At 40.4% G+C, this 16,518-nt stretch overlaps 1 protein-coding gene across 6 annotated transcripts in view; it reads right to left on the bottom strand.

Annotated features, from left to right (window-relative positions):
• Positions 1 to 16,518, bottom strand: part of LOC138751745 (enhancer of polycomb homolog 1-like) — a 224,107-nt gene that overhangs the window by 80,800 nt on the left and 126,789 nt on the right. For all 6 annotated transcript variants that reach the window (XR_011350146.1, XM_069914450.1, XM_069914449.1 and 3 more), the window contains one exon: positions 1,538 to 1,697. Coding sequence is in view for 5 of the 6 variants with exons in the window: in XM_069914450.1 (XP_069770551.1) it covers positions 1,538 to 1,697 (160 nt within the window). In the remaining variant the exon portion in view is untranslated. The remainder of the gene's footprint in view (positions 1 to 1,537; positions 1,698 to 16,518) is intronic.

The following is a 16,518-nucleotide window of genomic DNA, read 5'->3' as shown; positions in this document are numbered from 1 at the left end:
CTGGGCAAAATATTCCAGATCTGATCTCACCATGACACAATAGAATGAAATTAAAACTTGCTTTCTCCTGAAATAAAAATCACTTGATATAAAGGTTGAATTACAATTGGCCCTCCTAATTACTTTCAACAATATAGACAGATTAATATAAAACATGGTAGGTGAGGCAATTGTGCTTGGAATTTTAAGAAGGAGTGATGACTTCACTGAAAGATACAGAATTCCTACTGGGCACGTCAAGTAGGGACAACATTTTACCTGGATAACCTCTCTTGATCAGGGATTATGGCTTCAAAAAACAGTACCAGAATGGCACAGTAAGCAGTGCTATTGGCTCATAACTCCAGAACCATGAAGTTATTCCTGACTTCCTGTACAGTGGAGTTTGCACATCGCTGCTTTTACTTGTGTTTCCCCAGGTGCCGGTTTGTCAGTTAATTGGTTACTGTAAATAACCCCCAGCATAAGGTGGTAGGAGGATCAAGATGGAGTTGATGAAAAGGCAAGAGAGCAAGCTAGAGTAAAGGGATTTCTCCAAGATTCAATATTGACTTGAAAGGCCAAAGATCCCCTTTCTGTCATTAATAAACAGAAAGAGGCAAGGAGTCAGCCATTCAAAGCAAAGGAAGAGATTTCTGCTCCAAGCGGTAATAAACTTCTACCTAAAGATTGTGGAAGGTCAGTTTATTCAAAATAGACAGAAAGATTCGCAAATATTCGTGGGTTAGTGTAGGATGTTGAATTACAAATTTAGTCATTTATCTTCTAAACAGAAAGGAGCAAAAAATTTAATAACCCTACAGTAAATAGACAGATCAAAATGAAGTCTGAGGTACATCAGAAAAGACAGTGATTGGAGAAGAATATTCAGGTTTCAAGTGCATTTACAACATGCTAACATATAACACCCTGAAACAGGAGCTTTATATATTTAACTAGCAGGATACCTGGCATTGCCTGGGAAATAAAACACTCTGGCTTGGTGTTGTTCCTCTCTTCCCTGCTGCCTGCTTCTGTTTGTCTGGAGGCCTGAGTACTGAGGCAGGCCTGGTGTTGGTAGTGTTTCCTGCTGCCTGACCCTTGCCTATCTGGAGGCCTGAGCACTGAGAAAGCCTATTGCTGCTATTCAATTTCCAGTTGCCTGCTCCTTGCATGTCTGAAAATATCAACAGTGAGGCAAGACTGATGTTCCTCTGCTGTCTCTTGCTTTCTCCTTTGTCTAACTTATGAAGAGCTTCTGCCAATGTTGCTTCGCTGTTTTGGGGCCCATATTGAACTGGGTTTGGCCACTTGTTTTTATTCTGAAGGTACATTGATGCACAGCACTGGAACTAATTGTGTGTCCCTGATGCAAGTTCAATTTTTTTGAACTTTTGAACTTCATATGGGGTAAAGGTTAAATTCAATGTGGTCATGACATTCAGCATCAAATGTTACATCTACTGAACCTCCTTGGACATTTCTCGAGTGCTCCATATTGATTTGCATGGAGGTCAGACAAACAAACAGACATACATGCACAAATGTTAATACTCACGCTGTATGTGAATAAGCTGCTTTGGCATCTTGAACTCCCCACTGTAGACAGATTCATAATAGGCGATGTTGCTTTCTGCCTCTGGAACAGGAATAACCATATTATCCCGTTTCTCTCCATAAACCTGCTGTGCTGAAATAGCCCGCTGAAGATGATGCTCCTGAAGAGGACAAGAAAGTGAATTAATATGTGACCATTTTACATATCAAGTTACAACCCTTCAATTACAACTCAGAATCTTTCAATTTCAAAATTTGCACTGGCATTTAAAAACATTCCTTTTTCTGCTGATGTCATAATATTTAACTGAACCTATGGCTTCAGCAGAAGAAACTTGGATAACAATAGCAGCTCCAACACCAAAACTGACATCAAAGCATTTATAAAATATTTGTGGGGGGGGGTGGTGGAATGATGAGGGGTGAAGTGAGAATCAATAATATTTTACAGATTTTTTTTAAAGTGAATAAAAGGACCTTATCAAGCATACCGTCTTTTGAGCAGTTATTCTTTGTGTGCAATGCACAAAAGTGCTGGAGAAACTCAGGAGGTGATGTAGCATCTATAGGAAGTGTAACTAATGTTTCAGACACAAGCCCTTCATGAGCAAAAAGCAATAGACGACTGAACAAATAGGTAGGGTAGGTGGGTATGAGAGGAGGGAGGAAGGGGCAAGGGGAGAAGCACAGGTTAACGGGTCATATATGGATATAGGCACGAGGTAAAAAGTGGAGAAGTGATGGGGAGGGGCTTGCTTTCTGAATAAGAGGGAAAGGAAGAGGGTGTGGAGCTGGAAAGGAGAAAGGGATGAGAGACACACACACAGGGAAGGGGTTTAATTGAAACTAGAGGTCAATGTTAATACCATCTGTTTGGAGTGCCTAGATGGAGTATTAGTTGTTATTCCTACAATTTCAGTTTGGCAGTGCATGGTTAGGTAGGTCAGTGTTGGAATGGTGTATGGAATCAAGATAGTTGACCACTAGGAAGTCTGTTTATAGCAGAGTGAAGGTGCTCAATGAAACGATCTCCCAGTCCGTGCCCAGTCTCTCTGATGCAGACCAGATGCAGTGGATGACCCTTGCAGATTCATAAGTGCTTGGAGCTCTAAACGGTGGAAGAGGTGTGGGCACAAGTGTAGCATTTCTTGTAGTCAAGGGTAGGTACCCAGACAGCAGTTAGTGGGAAGAGATGAGTGAATAAGGGAGTCTTGGAGGGAGCAGTTCCTCCAAAAAGTAGAGAGGTGAGGAAAAGATGTATCTGGCAATGAACCATGCAGTGTGTGGTGGAAATAGCAGAGCATATGTTTGAGTGGCAGGAGAGTGGTAGATTGTAAAAGGAAATCTTGTCCTTGTTGAATCTTGGGGCAGAGGGAACCAAGACAGATGTGCAGAAAATAGAGATGTAGGCAAGGGCTGAGTTGATGGCAGTTGGGGGGAGGGGGTGAAAAGGAAGGAGAACCTCTTAGATGTTCTGAAATGGTGGATGACATCCTGGGAGCAGATGTGATGGAGGCAGAGGAATTGAGAGAAGGAAATAGAATCCTGGTTGAAATGTGTTTGTAGTTGTACGTATACATCAAAACAAAAAATTTTGCCCGCACTCTTGCGGGCATTGACTCCTTTTTGAAATGAGATTTGATTGAGCCACTGCCATCCTATTCACAAGACCTGACTCAGAGAATCACATTAATTAAAATTATTGTTTTATTTTCTAATCCAGCAGAGGTCACTGAACAGTAACCAGGAATAAGAAAGACCAACATTTCGAGTAACAGAATAACACATCCAGTAAAACACGAAAGTCTGCAGATGCAGTGATTAAAGTTTTACATTGTGGCAATGGGGTTGGAAAATTTTTCTTTCTCTAATGCTGGAGAAGCTCAGCAAGTCAAACCGCATACTTTATTATAGCAAGAATAAAGATGCATAACCAACATTTCACCTCATACCTTGATGAAGGGCTCAAGCCTGAAACATTGGCTGTGTATCTTTACTACCTTATAAAGTACGCTATTTGACCTGCTGAGTTTCTCCAGCATTGTGTTTTTACTTCAATAAAATATCCAATTGTGTTAGCCTCACCAGGATCCACATAACATACCATTCAACAGAATTCAAATCTTGTAAAATTTGGCTGATTATCATATGATCCTACTCAATGATTAAGCTAATTATTTTTAAACGAATACAAATCACTTTAAGGTGGTTTAAATATACAGGTAAATAGAACTAGCTCAGGCAATGTGGACAGCAAGGAAATTTGGGCAGAATAGCGCACTTCTGTGCTGCATAGCTCTATGATTACTAAGAAGTTTAACAGTTACAAATGGTCTGATTAATTTAGCATGGAAATAAGCCACTGAGACTGCACAAACCATTAAGCACTCGTGTACACTGAACTCTACACCAATGTCATTCTCTGTACTTTTCATCAACTTTGTCAGAATCTACAACTCACATAGACACGAGGGGGCATTTTACAGTGATTAATTAACCTACCAATCTGCCCATCTTTGGGACAGGAAGTAACTAGAGCATTCTCAGGAAACCATGCTATCACAAAGAAAATACACAACTTTGCATAAACAACACCAGAGGTCAGGACTGAACCAGATTCTGGATCTTAAACAGCAGATTTACTAGCTGCATCACTGTTGCCTAATAGGACTCAACATTTTATTTACACTGTGGCAATGGGTTGGAAATTTTTTCTTTGTCTAAATAGGAATAGAGTATTGACTGAATACTCGGGTTGATTTACTACTATAGAAAAATTTTGATTCATGAATTTCTGCATCACTATGTGCAGAAGATCATAATGTGAACAGTGGTGGAATGTGATTAAACTAGCACCATTGTGAGAAGTAGTGGAACGTGATTAGATTAGCACTCAAGAACAGTTAGTCGACCCCTTGTGTGTCAGAATCTCCAAGGACAATGAGTTCTGGTTTAAACTGGTAAAACAACCTAGGGTAAACTGCAGTCACTACTGCGCTTGCTTAACGAGAATATAAATATTAACCTGGACGCCCCCAATGACAAGTCTGCTTGATTAACATAACATACGATGTATGAACAAGGAGGAAAACCCTATAGAATCGGGGAGGATGGGAAGGGAAATAGGAAGGCTGTGAACTATTGGGGTCCCGAATGAAAGGAGTTGTAAGGTGTCTTTGCTAAGCGCGGAATTGTACAAAAAAGTGATTTCAAATCTCCGGTGTGTCTTGGGACTAAGAGACACGCGACTCTGCAGACCCGCAAATAAAACGGAACTTGTTCTCCAAAACTTTCTCCTGAGTAGTGATTGTGAACACATTGTATTTTACACCAATGAAGTCAAAGAAGCTATTATGGGGCTGAAAAACAAGAACAGTAAGAGACATGGTCCAAATCTTAGGATTTCCAAAATTAACTGTTTGGAACATCATTAAGAAGAAAGAGCATACCAGTGAGCTCAGTAATAGCAATGGGACTAGAAGACCAAGAAAAGTCTGATGACAGAATTCTTATCATTATGAAGAAGAAAAAATCCCCAAACACCTGTTGAACAAAGCAGAAATACTCTTCAAGAAGCAGATGTGGATGTGTCAATGGCTACTGCCAAGAACACAAATAAAGAGGCTACACTACAAGATGGAAACCACTAATTAGCCACAGAAAAAGGATGGCCAGATTAGTTTGCCAAGAAGTATTTAAAAGTGCCTTCATACATCTGGAAAAAGGTCTTGGGGACAGATAAAACCAAGAATAACCTGCATCTGAGTGTTAGCAAGAGCAAAGTGTGGAGTTGTAAAGGAAATGCCCAAGATCCAAAGCATACCACCTCATCTGTGATGCATGGTGGTAGGGGTGTTATGGCCTGGGCATGTATGGCTGCCACAGGTACAGGGATACTTATCTTTAATGATGATATAATTGCTGATGGCTGTAGCAAAATAAACTCTGAGGTGTATAGAAACATCTTATCTGCAAGTTTGAGGAAATACCTCCAAACTCATTGAAAGGCACTTCATCCTACAGCAAGACAATGATCCCAAATGTACTGCAAAAGCAACAAAGGAGGTTTACAAAGCTAAAAAGTGGAAAATTCTTGAATGGGCAAGTCAGCCACGCGTTCTAAGTCCAACTGAGCATGTCTTCCATATGCTGAAGAAAAAACTTAATGGGACAAGCTCCTGAAACAAGCAAGACCTAAAGATGGATACATTAGAGGCCTGGTAGAGTATCACCAGAGAAGATGACTATGAATCACAGACTACAAGCAGTCATTGCATCAGATTCCTCAACAATAAACTCAATGACTCAATTAAGGACTCTTACTTGTACACTTTATTTTTTTCCATTCTCTTTATTGCAGTTTGTTTACATTCGTTATCTGTTCTTTATTTGCTTACATGTATATGCTGTGTACATTTTTTTGCACCATCAGTAAGTAGTAATTCTGTCTCACCAGCAGAAAAAAAGAATCTCATGGTTGTATGTGATGTCATCTATGTACCCTGCAATAAATCTAAATCTTATATGCAACCAAGGACTACTTGAATTTGCATATCATTGCTATGCACCAAATATTATGGTCCCCTGAAATAAGGGGACTATGTCTAAAAACAGATTCCACTGTTACGAGCCCAAAGGGCCCCAAAACCCAGGAGCAATAGATATTCACCACGACAAGTAGTTACTTAAGTAAAAGTTGTTTTTAATTATCTTTAAACATGAAAACAGAATCAAACTTTAACTTATCTCTATTAACTTAACTCCCTTCTAATTCTAAGCGCACGTGTACATGATGTGTCTGTAAATTTAAGAAAAGTTCTTTGGTTCACAGTTCAATCTCACTTCTCATTCTTCGAAGTTCTCTGGTTGCGGGCAATTCTTATACTGTGCACAGAATTTAACATGCATAATGTTCACCAGGCTTTGGTGCTCAAAAGGTAAATGTTTACCACTCAGGAAGGTTCTCGTAGGGTTTGCAGAGATTTGTTGTTCCAGGATTAACTGAGGTACCATCATTAGTCACCTCAATGTCTTGCTGATTAAACTTGCCCCATCAGGGTGCTCTAAATGATAATCTCTTTCTTTCAGGCTACCACAGAGTTCCTTTCTGTTCCTATTATTCCAAGAGAAACATCAGACAGATAGCACTTCCAGCCATCCGCCACTCTAGAGTTTGTTTCAGTTTCAACCAGCTTCTCCTGCTTGATTCAGCTGTCTGTTCAGTCTCTCTTCTCTCTCTCTCCCTCCCTCTCCGAGGCCACATGAATGTGCAGGAGGCGCTTGCAAGGCGAACTTTGTAACCCTCCTCTGAGAGGGATAATCGCCGCAGCACAGTGGCCTCTTCAGACATCTGAATGCAGTCGCCTAAAAGCGGCTGCATTTGGGATGACAGTCAGCTGGCGTGCGCCTGACAGCTCCTCTCCCAGCTGCTCCTTCTCCTGGCGCAGGACATCAGGGCAGGGGCAGCTAGCTGGGCTGTCAGTGCGAGGACTGCAGGGCTAGAGCGGCCAGCAGGGGAGAAGGGAGACTGGCGGCCAGCGGTGGAGAAGGGGCCTGGCCAAAACAATGGCAGTACAAGACTCGAGCGCCATACTCACTTGCCGGCTGCCCCAGCCCCCCTTCTCCCCTGCTGGCCGTCCCAGACCCCCTTCTCCCCCGATGGGGGCAGAGCAATCAGTGTGGGGACATTCCATGGGGGATGTTCCCGCGCTGGCTGTCCCAGCTGACAGCCAGCCACCCTAACTTGACAGCCCAAGGGACAGGAGCCAGAATGCACTCAGATGCGCATACCGGTGCAGCTGTCCCTTCAGGTGGCCAGCGGTGCACTTTTAGCACTGCCACCTGAACGGCAAATCAAAGGGCCACTTTCTCTTCTTCAGGTGCATTCTTAGCGGAGAATACACCTGAAGTAGCCTTTTCTCTCTCCAACTGGCAGAAAGCCCATGTGACTCTCTCACTTGCAAAATCCTTGACTTTCTCCAGCAAACAATAGGAGTTAGTCTTCTTGGTCAAGCTGTTGTTTTAGGTAAACAAAAACCCAGGAGTGATTTTTGTGTGCACTCTGTCAAAAACCCTTGCAAAGAGCTTTTAACAGCCAGAGCATCTCCGGGTTGCTGCTTTAATGACATTATTTCAATTAGCACCTACTTGTAAAATTGCACAGCATTCTTCATACTTTCTGTAAAGTTACTGAATATGAATTCTTCAGTATTTCAAATAAAATCTGTTTTAAAGTGTGTGCATGTATGTAACCTACTCTAATTTGACCAATTTATCTCCCAAATACACCTACAAATATTCCATTACACCACACACCACCAGATTAAAGGACAGTTTCATTCCTAGAGTTGTCAGGCTACTGAAAGAACTTATGAGTAAAATAATGTTGTCCTTACTCCAATCGAACGAATGTGTTGTAACTCTACACTTTTTTTATTCTGCCATATTTGTGTAAGGATAGACTTACAGGATATCACACAAAACAAATCTTTTCACTGCACCTTGGCACAAGACAATAAATGTAAACTTGTACTTGGATCTTTAAAATATCTTTTTTCAAAATCAGCAAGCAGTATCTTTTCACCACTGCTAGAATTTCTTTTAAAATTTGCCAATTCCATGCTGTAATATGCCATTCACATGCACTTTTATCAAGGTCACAAGAGACAGGTTCAGAATTAAGCCATTCAGCCAATTAAGTCTGCTGCACTATTTGAATCATGGCTAATGTTTATCTCAACCCCATTCTCCAGCCTTCTTCCTACAACCTTTGACATCGTTATTAATCACGAAACTCCACTTTAAATATACCCTATGACTCGTCCTCCACAGATTCAATCCCATGACTGAAGATGATACTTGTTTCTGCTCTCATCCTTTTATTCTGAGGCTGTTCCCTCTGGTCCCACACTGATCCACTACTCAAAGCATCTTTTCCATGTCCTCTCCACTCAGGCCCTTTTAAAATTCAGTAGATTTCAATGAGGATTCCCTCCCTGACTCCCATCCTTCTAAACTCCAAGTACAGGCCCTGAGCCATCAAACATCCAAGTCTCCTCTTGTCTCTCTGATGCCAGCACATCATTCCTTAGACAGGAGGCCTAATCTGCTCACAATACTCTAAATGAGCTATTATAAAGTCTCAGCATTACATCCTTGCTTTTATGTTTTCATCCTCTCAATTAATATTGTATTTGACTTCTTTACTAATGACTCAACCTGCAAGTTAACCTTTGGAAAAAAATCTTATGGTTTTTAGACTACAGGTATGTCAGCACAGTCAAGGAATTTTGCCACTACACAGGCAGTCTAAAAAGGAATGTGCAGAAATTTTGAGTCAATTCTACACTGTAATTTATCCTGCAGGACCCCAACAACTTTTTGGAGAAAGCCTGCACTATAAATCGTACCAGAAAAATTTGTTGTTGATCATCCACTCTATTTCACGTCCAACCACCGGGACTGTTACACTCAGGCACTTGAAGTCTAAAAAGGTGCCCAGTGTGAACGACCACATGGGCATTAATTATGTAATTAATTTTCACGATATTGCAGTCTAAAAACCATGACTGAAGCTAGTTGTTTCCTTCTAGCTAATTGAAAACTCAAAACTGAACAGCAAACTCCAAGACCTGGGACTCAACACCCACTGGACCCTGGATTTCCTTACCTCCATTCACAATCTCCACAAGTACCAGAGCACCACAGGGCTGTGTTCTTGGCTCCATGCTGTACTCACTTTATACCTATGACTGTGTGGCTTGGTACGACAATAACACTATCCAAAAATTTGCTGACGATGCCATGTTAGTGGGTAATATTAAAAAAAGTGATGAGTCAACATACAAGAGGAAGATTGAAAACTTGACTGAATATTGGACCAACAACAACTTTGCTTTCAATGTCAGCAAAACCAAGGTGCCAATGGTTGACTTCAGGAAGTCCTGTGATAACTGGGGGAAATCAGAGGTGGAGTGAGTGAGCAAATTTTAATTCTTTGGAATCACTGTCTCATTCCTCAATTCAACACACTAATGGCATCATGAAGAAAGCATGTCAGCATCTCTACTTCCTCAGGCGTTTGTGGAGGTTTGGTATGACATCGGAAACCCAGACAATTTTTTACAGAACTGTGTTAGAAAGTGTACTGACCGGCTGTATCACAGTCTGGTATACAGACATCATTACCCTCCAAAAAGGTAGTGGATACAGCCCAGGACATCACAGCCAAAGCTTTCACCATTGAGAACATCTATAGGGAACGCTGCTGTCAGAGAGCAGCCACAATCATCAAGGATCCACACCACCCAACACATGCTGGGTGTAGGAGGTATAGGTACCATAAGACTCTCACTATCAGGTTCAGCTGCTACCCCTCCACCACCAGACTCAACAACACTCATTCAGGGACAAAGTTAAGTACTCTTACTTTTGCACTTTATTGATTTTTTTAAAGTTCTGCATTGCACAGTTTGTTTATACATCTTTATCTGTTTACATTATTTGTTTACATGTGGGTGCAGCAGTTTTTTTGCATTACTGATATGGTAATTCTGCCTCGCTCACAAGAAATAGAATCTCAGGGTTGTACGTGATGTCCTCTGACAATAAATCTAAAATCTAAATCTGAAATTTGAAGCAGCAGCCATTACAGCATTGTATTCATGTTAATCAGGGAGATAATAGAATTAAGATTAAGGATAGATCTCTTGGTAGCCAATGCAGCTTCGGAGGGCTTAGCTGTCATATAGAAAAGCAAGTCATGACCCTTATTCAGACTGGATGCACTTTTGAGGGCTGTTGGTAATCAAGAGAAGTAATATCATGATCTGAACATTTTCTTTCGGAATGCAGGTCAAAAGTCAAACTTGGCCATTGAAATTCAAGACTACAATTACAGTTTCACATTTTCTTGATGCAAACATTTGGGGGCAGTTAGATCCTGCAGTATAAAGACCCTTGATGTCAGATCACATCTTGGAACCCTCAAACTGATATCCAACAGTGGTAAAATGTTTTTAGGATTCACAGCATAATCATTAAGTGTATACTACTTTAATTGCTGCACCTTTGTGGTAGGATTTTGCTCCCTTTTGTTTACCATATCTACTTCGAACAACTATCTTTATGCTTAAATGGTATTTGTACCTGCACCATTTCTTAGGAAAGGTAATAGCAAGAAACATTTCCAGAATGGAACAAACTTACTGCAATAGAAGGATAAGAGACAACACTCTCTTTTCTTGTTAAATTGAACTGTGTGCTTGGAATTAATGCCAAGCTTTTTAAAAACTTTTTCTCCCAACTGTCTTTGAGAATTCTGAGTAGCTAAAAGTAATTCTGACTGGAATTTTAATATTAAAATTTCAGAAATTGAGTGATTCGATTCTATTCCAATCCAGTGTCCTACATTCCAGATTACCAGATGGTGGGTGGATGATCAAGATTTCCAAACAACCAAGTGAATTAACTGATAATCCTCAATTACCCAATTATAAAGATCCGCCACATCCCAACTGCATTTCACCAAACAAAAATACTTTCATGTATCAGATGAGCAGTAACATTTTTCAAACATTGGCAAAAGTGAAGTTAACAGCTTCTTTATCAGTTCCTGCTCTCTAGCTAATGAATTTATCATCCTGCAAAGCAATTCTCTTGTGCATTTCAACTTTGATCATGTGGGCTGGTGCCTGATATAATGAAACAATGGCCCACCATCTCTGCCACAGTGCCCAACTCTGCCTCAGTCTCAGCAGATCTGCTAGTGAAATTTATGTGCCTTTTCTTAACAATAACCAATTTATTTAGCTTGACACCCCCCCCCCAACACATCCCCCTTTATTCTCTTTTTGTACAAAGTGTGACAAAACTTGAATTCATCTAAATCTCAAAATTAGGCTTTTTTTTTGCAGATCCTCCCAATGTCTTTAACCTCCTAGTTTCTGAACATAGCATTTTACTGTACTGTTACACAAATCAGCTGCAAATCTTGTATTCCCAACCCCATATCCAACTCAACAGTTCATACTCACATTGAATACCTCACGAGTACAAAGGCTGTACATTGAAAGTTCAAGATAAAGAGAGCTTACTGTACCAATTAGTGAACCAAATGATGAATCATCAAGATTTCCAGAAAATCAGATACAGAATTTTCAGTGTTGCTATAAAACAGTAGGCAGTGTAAAGTTGAGACCCATTCATTAGACATCAATAGGGAACTAAGCTGAGCTTTAATTAAATACGTATTTTACTGTAAATGGCATTTTTAAATACCTTAGAACATATTCCTCACAAAGGGCTCAGGCCTGAAACAGTGGTTACTATATTTTACTTCCTATGGATGCCAAGTTTTCCCAACATCTTGTGTATTGCACAATTAAATATGTCGGGTTACTATTTTTAGTAAAGCAAAACTTGAATTCATACCCTGGGAATTACTTGCAAATTGTTGCTCTATAGAGCTCCAAATACCATACAACAGAAATGATTTATTCTGGAGCCTAAAAAGCCAAATACTGAATTCCTTCTAAGTGGATAATTTCATGTTATGAAATGGTTAACGTAGATCTAATATCATAAACTCCATTTTATAACTGTAATTAGATGAAGTAATTGTACTCTGGAAAGGGGTGATTTTAAAAATTTGCGGTAACAGGAAAATGTTACTAACAGAGGGATGTTAAGAACAATTTCAGATAAACAATTTAACATAGTAGGTTCACAAAATATTTTGTGAACTCCTTGTTTGAGGTTGACATTCATCTACATTGAGCAAAAAAATGATTTGAAAACATTAATTGCATCAGTGTAACTTCACTGTCATCACCACCTCCCCCCAAAAAGGCAGAAAACCTAGATGTCAGACAAAATGCAATCTTGTCGCATCTTGCAAGCCATGCATATTGCCCTGCTTCAGCACATGCATGCCCTTGCTCGACCTGCAACAGTGCCAAATATTTCAAAGTTGTGCATTTCATCATTGCTTTTGATGCTTTAACAGTCTTGTAGCCATTAAAGATTACAAATTTCCATAGCTCTTGAATTCTAATACCTTATTTAAGAGGCATAAATACACAGATATACATCATGGACAAATGGGAGATTTAGTTTAATTTGGCATCATAGCCTTTTGCAGTCCTGTTCCTCTTCATCTTTTACCCTTTTCAACAAAATACTATAGCCCAGAAACAGGTTCATCAGCCCAACAAATCTGTACTTATAATATTTATACCACCTAGTCCCTTGACCTGCACCACAATCATAATTCCCCGCACTTTCCATATCACTCCTATGTACCTCTCCAAATTTCTCAAAATTGAACCTGAATCAATCATCTCCGCTGGCAAGTTATTCCAGTCTTATTTCCCTGAGTGAATAAAATCTGCCTGATGTCCCCTTAAACATTTTATTTTTCACCCTTAACCAATGTCCTCCAGTTTTGCTCTCACCCAACATCAATGAAAAAAACATGCTTGCATTTACTCTCTCTGTCCCCTTCAATTTTGGATTCCTCTTATCAAATCTCTCCTTATTCTCCAATGCTTCAAGGAATAAAGTCCTATATTCAACCTTTCCCAATAACTCAGCTCTTCAAGTCTCGGCAACATCTTTGAAAACGTTCTTTGCATTCTTTCAATCTTTTGATATCTTTCCTGTAGGAAAGTGATCAAAACCTTACACAATACTCCATATTTGGCCTCACTAATGGCTTATACAATTTAAATATCACATTCAAACCCCTTTACTCAATATTTTGATGATTTGGCCAATGTTTCAAAAGCTTTCGATACAACCTCGTCTATCCATGACACCACTTTGCGGCACTCCAGTTTCCTACAATTAACCATGCAAGCCCTGCCCTGATTCGTCCTCCAAAAGTGCAACACCTCATACATGTCTGCATTAAATTCTGTCATTTTATAGCCTATTTTTCTAGCTGGTCAAGATCTTGTTACAAGTTTTGAGAGCATTCCTTGCTGTCCACTACACCCCAATCTTAGTGTCATCTGCCAATTACACCCAAATTGACCTACAACCCCCATACATTTTGAACTGTAGGAGCATTTGGAGGAAATCCATGCAGTCATGGGAAGAACGTACAAGCTCCTTCGAGTCAGCACTGGATTTGAACCCCCGCCCCAATTGCTGGCTCTGTAACAGCATTGCTAACAATGCCACCCACATTAATCCCTCTTTCAGTCATGATGACAATAACTCACGTCTATGATTACCTGGATTACACTTAGAGCCTTTCTTAAACAACACAACATTAGTTATCCTCCGGCACCTTACTCATAGCTGAGGACATTTTAATACCTCTGCTAGGGTCTCTACAATTTCTGTACTAGCCTCCCTCTGAGTCAGAGGAAATGTATTGTCAAGCCCTGGGGATTTATACCCCCTTATTACCTCAAAACAGTATCGGACCCCTGATCTCACTGCAGTTTTGCCTATTTACTTCCATAGTGTCTCTCACTCGTAAATACAGATGCAAAGAAAACATTTAAGATCTCCCCCATTTCCTTTGGCTCCATACAGATGACCACTTTAATCTTCAAGACGACCAATTTTGTCCCTTTATTCTTTTGCAGAATACATCTGTGGAAGCTCTTGGAATTTTCCTTCACCTTGTCTGCCAGAGCCATCTGATGCTTTGCTTTAACACTCCCGATTTCCTTAAGTATATCTTGCATTTCTGATACTCAAGTACCTCATTTGTTCCTTGCTGCCTATATCCGCTATGCACCTCCTCCTCCTTAACCTGGACCTCAATCTCTCAAAAACCAAGGTTCCTTATACCCGTTAGTCTAGCCCAGGGGTTCTCAACCTTTTTTCTTTCCACTTTCACACCACTTTAAATAATCTCTATGTCATCGGTACTCTGATTAGTAAGGGATTGCTTAAAGTGGTATGTGGGTGGAAAGGTTGAGAATCACTGCTCTAGATCCAATTGTTACTGAAATACTTTGCTTGAGAAAAATTGTCATTGGCCCATTTCCTTTGGAGTTATGAAACTGTGCACAAATGAGTCAATTAGGTACGATTAAAACAGTGATTTTCAAAATTTTTCTTTTCACCCACATACCACCTTAAGTGATCCCTTACTAATCAGAGCATCTATGGCACAGGGAATACCTAAAGTGGTATGTGCGTGGAAAGAAAAAGATTGAAAACCGCTGGTCTAGCTCCAAATTTCACTTTAGAAGGCCTCCTATTTACCAAGCACACTTTTGCCAGAAAATAACATATTCTAATCCACAGAAGTCAGATCCTTTCTTATTCTATTAAAATTTGCCTTTCTCCAATTTAAAATCTCAAACTGAAGATCAGACATATTCCATTCCAGTTATCTTGAAATTAATGGCATTTTAGGTTTAATACAATCATTCCTCAGAGGATGGTGGAGAAACTGTCCTCGCTGGGACTCAAACACCCCTCTGTAACTGGATCTTGGTCTTCCCAACAGAAAGACCAGTCTTTCCAGGTCAGTAGCAGAATGTCGAACACCATCACAGTGCACCTCAGGGCTGTGTGGTCAGCTTGCTCCTGTTCACGCTACTGACCCATAACTGCATCGCTAGATCCAGCTCCAATAGTGTCATCAAGTTTGTAGATGACACAACTGTAGTTGGCGTCAACAGCAACAATGAGGAGTCACACTACAGAGAAGAGGTGGAAAATCTCGTGAAATAGAGCAAGAGTAACAACCCGGGTCTCAACGTGGACAAGACAAAGAAGATGATCGTGGACTTCAGGAGGACCAACAACGACCACTCTCCACTACACATCAACAACTCTGTAGCAGAGTCGAGAGCAGCAAATTCCTTGGATTTCCCTTAACTAGTGACCTATTGTGGACATTCAACATCTCCTTACTTGTCAGGAAGGTGCAACAGCACCTGAAGACTGAAGCAGGCAAGGTTACCGGCCAACATTACTTCAACCTTCTATAGTTCTATTGAAAGAGTCCAGCTGGCTACATCACAATGTGGTATGGTTGTTGCAGAGAAAGGGATTGGAGATCAATCCATAGGAACATAAGAGTGGCAGAGAGGATCAATGGGGTCTCCCTCCCACCCATGGACATGATCTACCAGGATCACTGTCTGAAGAGGGCATGAAAAATCATTGAGGACGCCTTCCGCCCTGCACAAAGCATCTTCAGCTGCTCACGTTAGGGAAGAGATACTGGAGTATCAGAGCCAGAACCACCAGGCTGAGGAACCGTTTTTTCCCACGAGCAGCGAGAATACTAACGACCAAAGGAACTGCTCACACTAACCATCCGAGTCTCATTTGTGCAAAAAAAATTATTTATTTATACAGATAAAATTCTCATCCTGCATATGTATTATCTGTCTGTATGTGTGTTATACCTTGTTGTGCGTCTGCATGTTTTTGCACCGAGGACTGGAGAACATTGTTCCATCAGGTTGTACTTGTATAATCAGAGGATAATAAACTTGACTTGACTATGATAACTTAATTTAAAGTGTTCCCTTCACACACATCACTTGCCCTGTCTCATCCTTAATAAGAGTTCCGGTATTACACTTTCTCTCATTGGAACTTCTGCATATTAATGAAAGAAACATTCCTGAACACACTTGATAAACAAATCTGTCCAGCCCTTTTTAAAGTATGGAAGCCCCAATGTACTATCACAACCTTGTGTTTCTTGCAACTGTCTGCTATCTCTACATATTTATTCCTCCAACTCCTACAATCAGATGGTCTATAATACAATCCCATTAATGTGACAATTCTTCTCTCAATCCTCAATTTCACCCATATAATTCCAAAATCTTGTGCATTCACTTTCTCCTCAGTGTCCTAAGGGCTATTTAGGTCCTATAGGCTACCCCCAAGAGTGGTCATTCCCTTCATGTTTCTGACTTTTACCCACAAACTCAGTGGACAATTCCTTCACAACATCCTCCCTTTGTTCAGCTGTGAAACTATCCCTGATTAGTAATG

This window comes from Narcine bancroftii, chromosome 1 (genome assembly GCF_036971445.1).
Source record: "Narcine bancroftii isolate sNarBan1 chromosome 1, sNarBan1.hap1, whole genome shotgun sequence".
Lineage (NCBI taxonomy): Eukaryota > Metazoa > Chordata > Chondrichthyes > Torpediniformes > Narcinidae > Narcine > Narcine bancroftii.
Note: the sequence above shows the minus strand (reverse complement) of the source record. Positions and strands in the feature narration are given on the sequence as shown.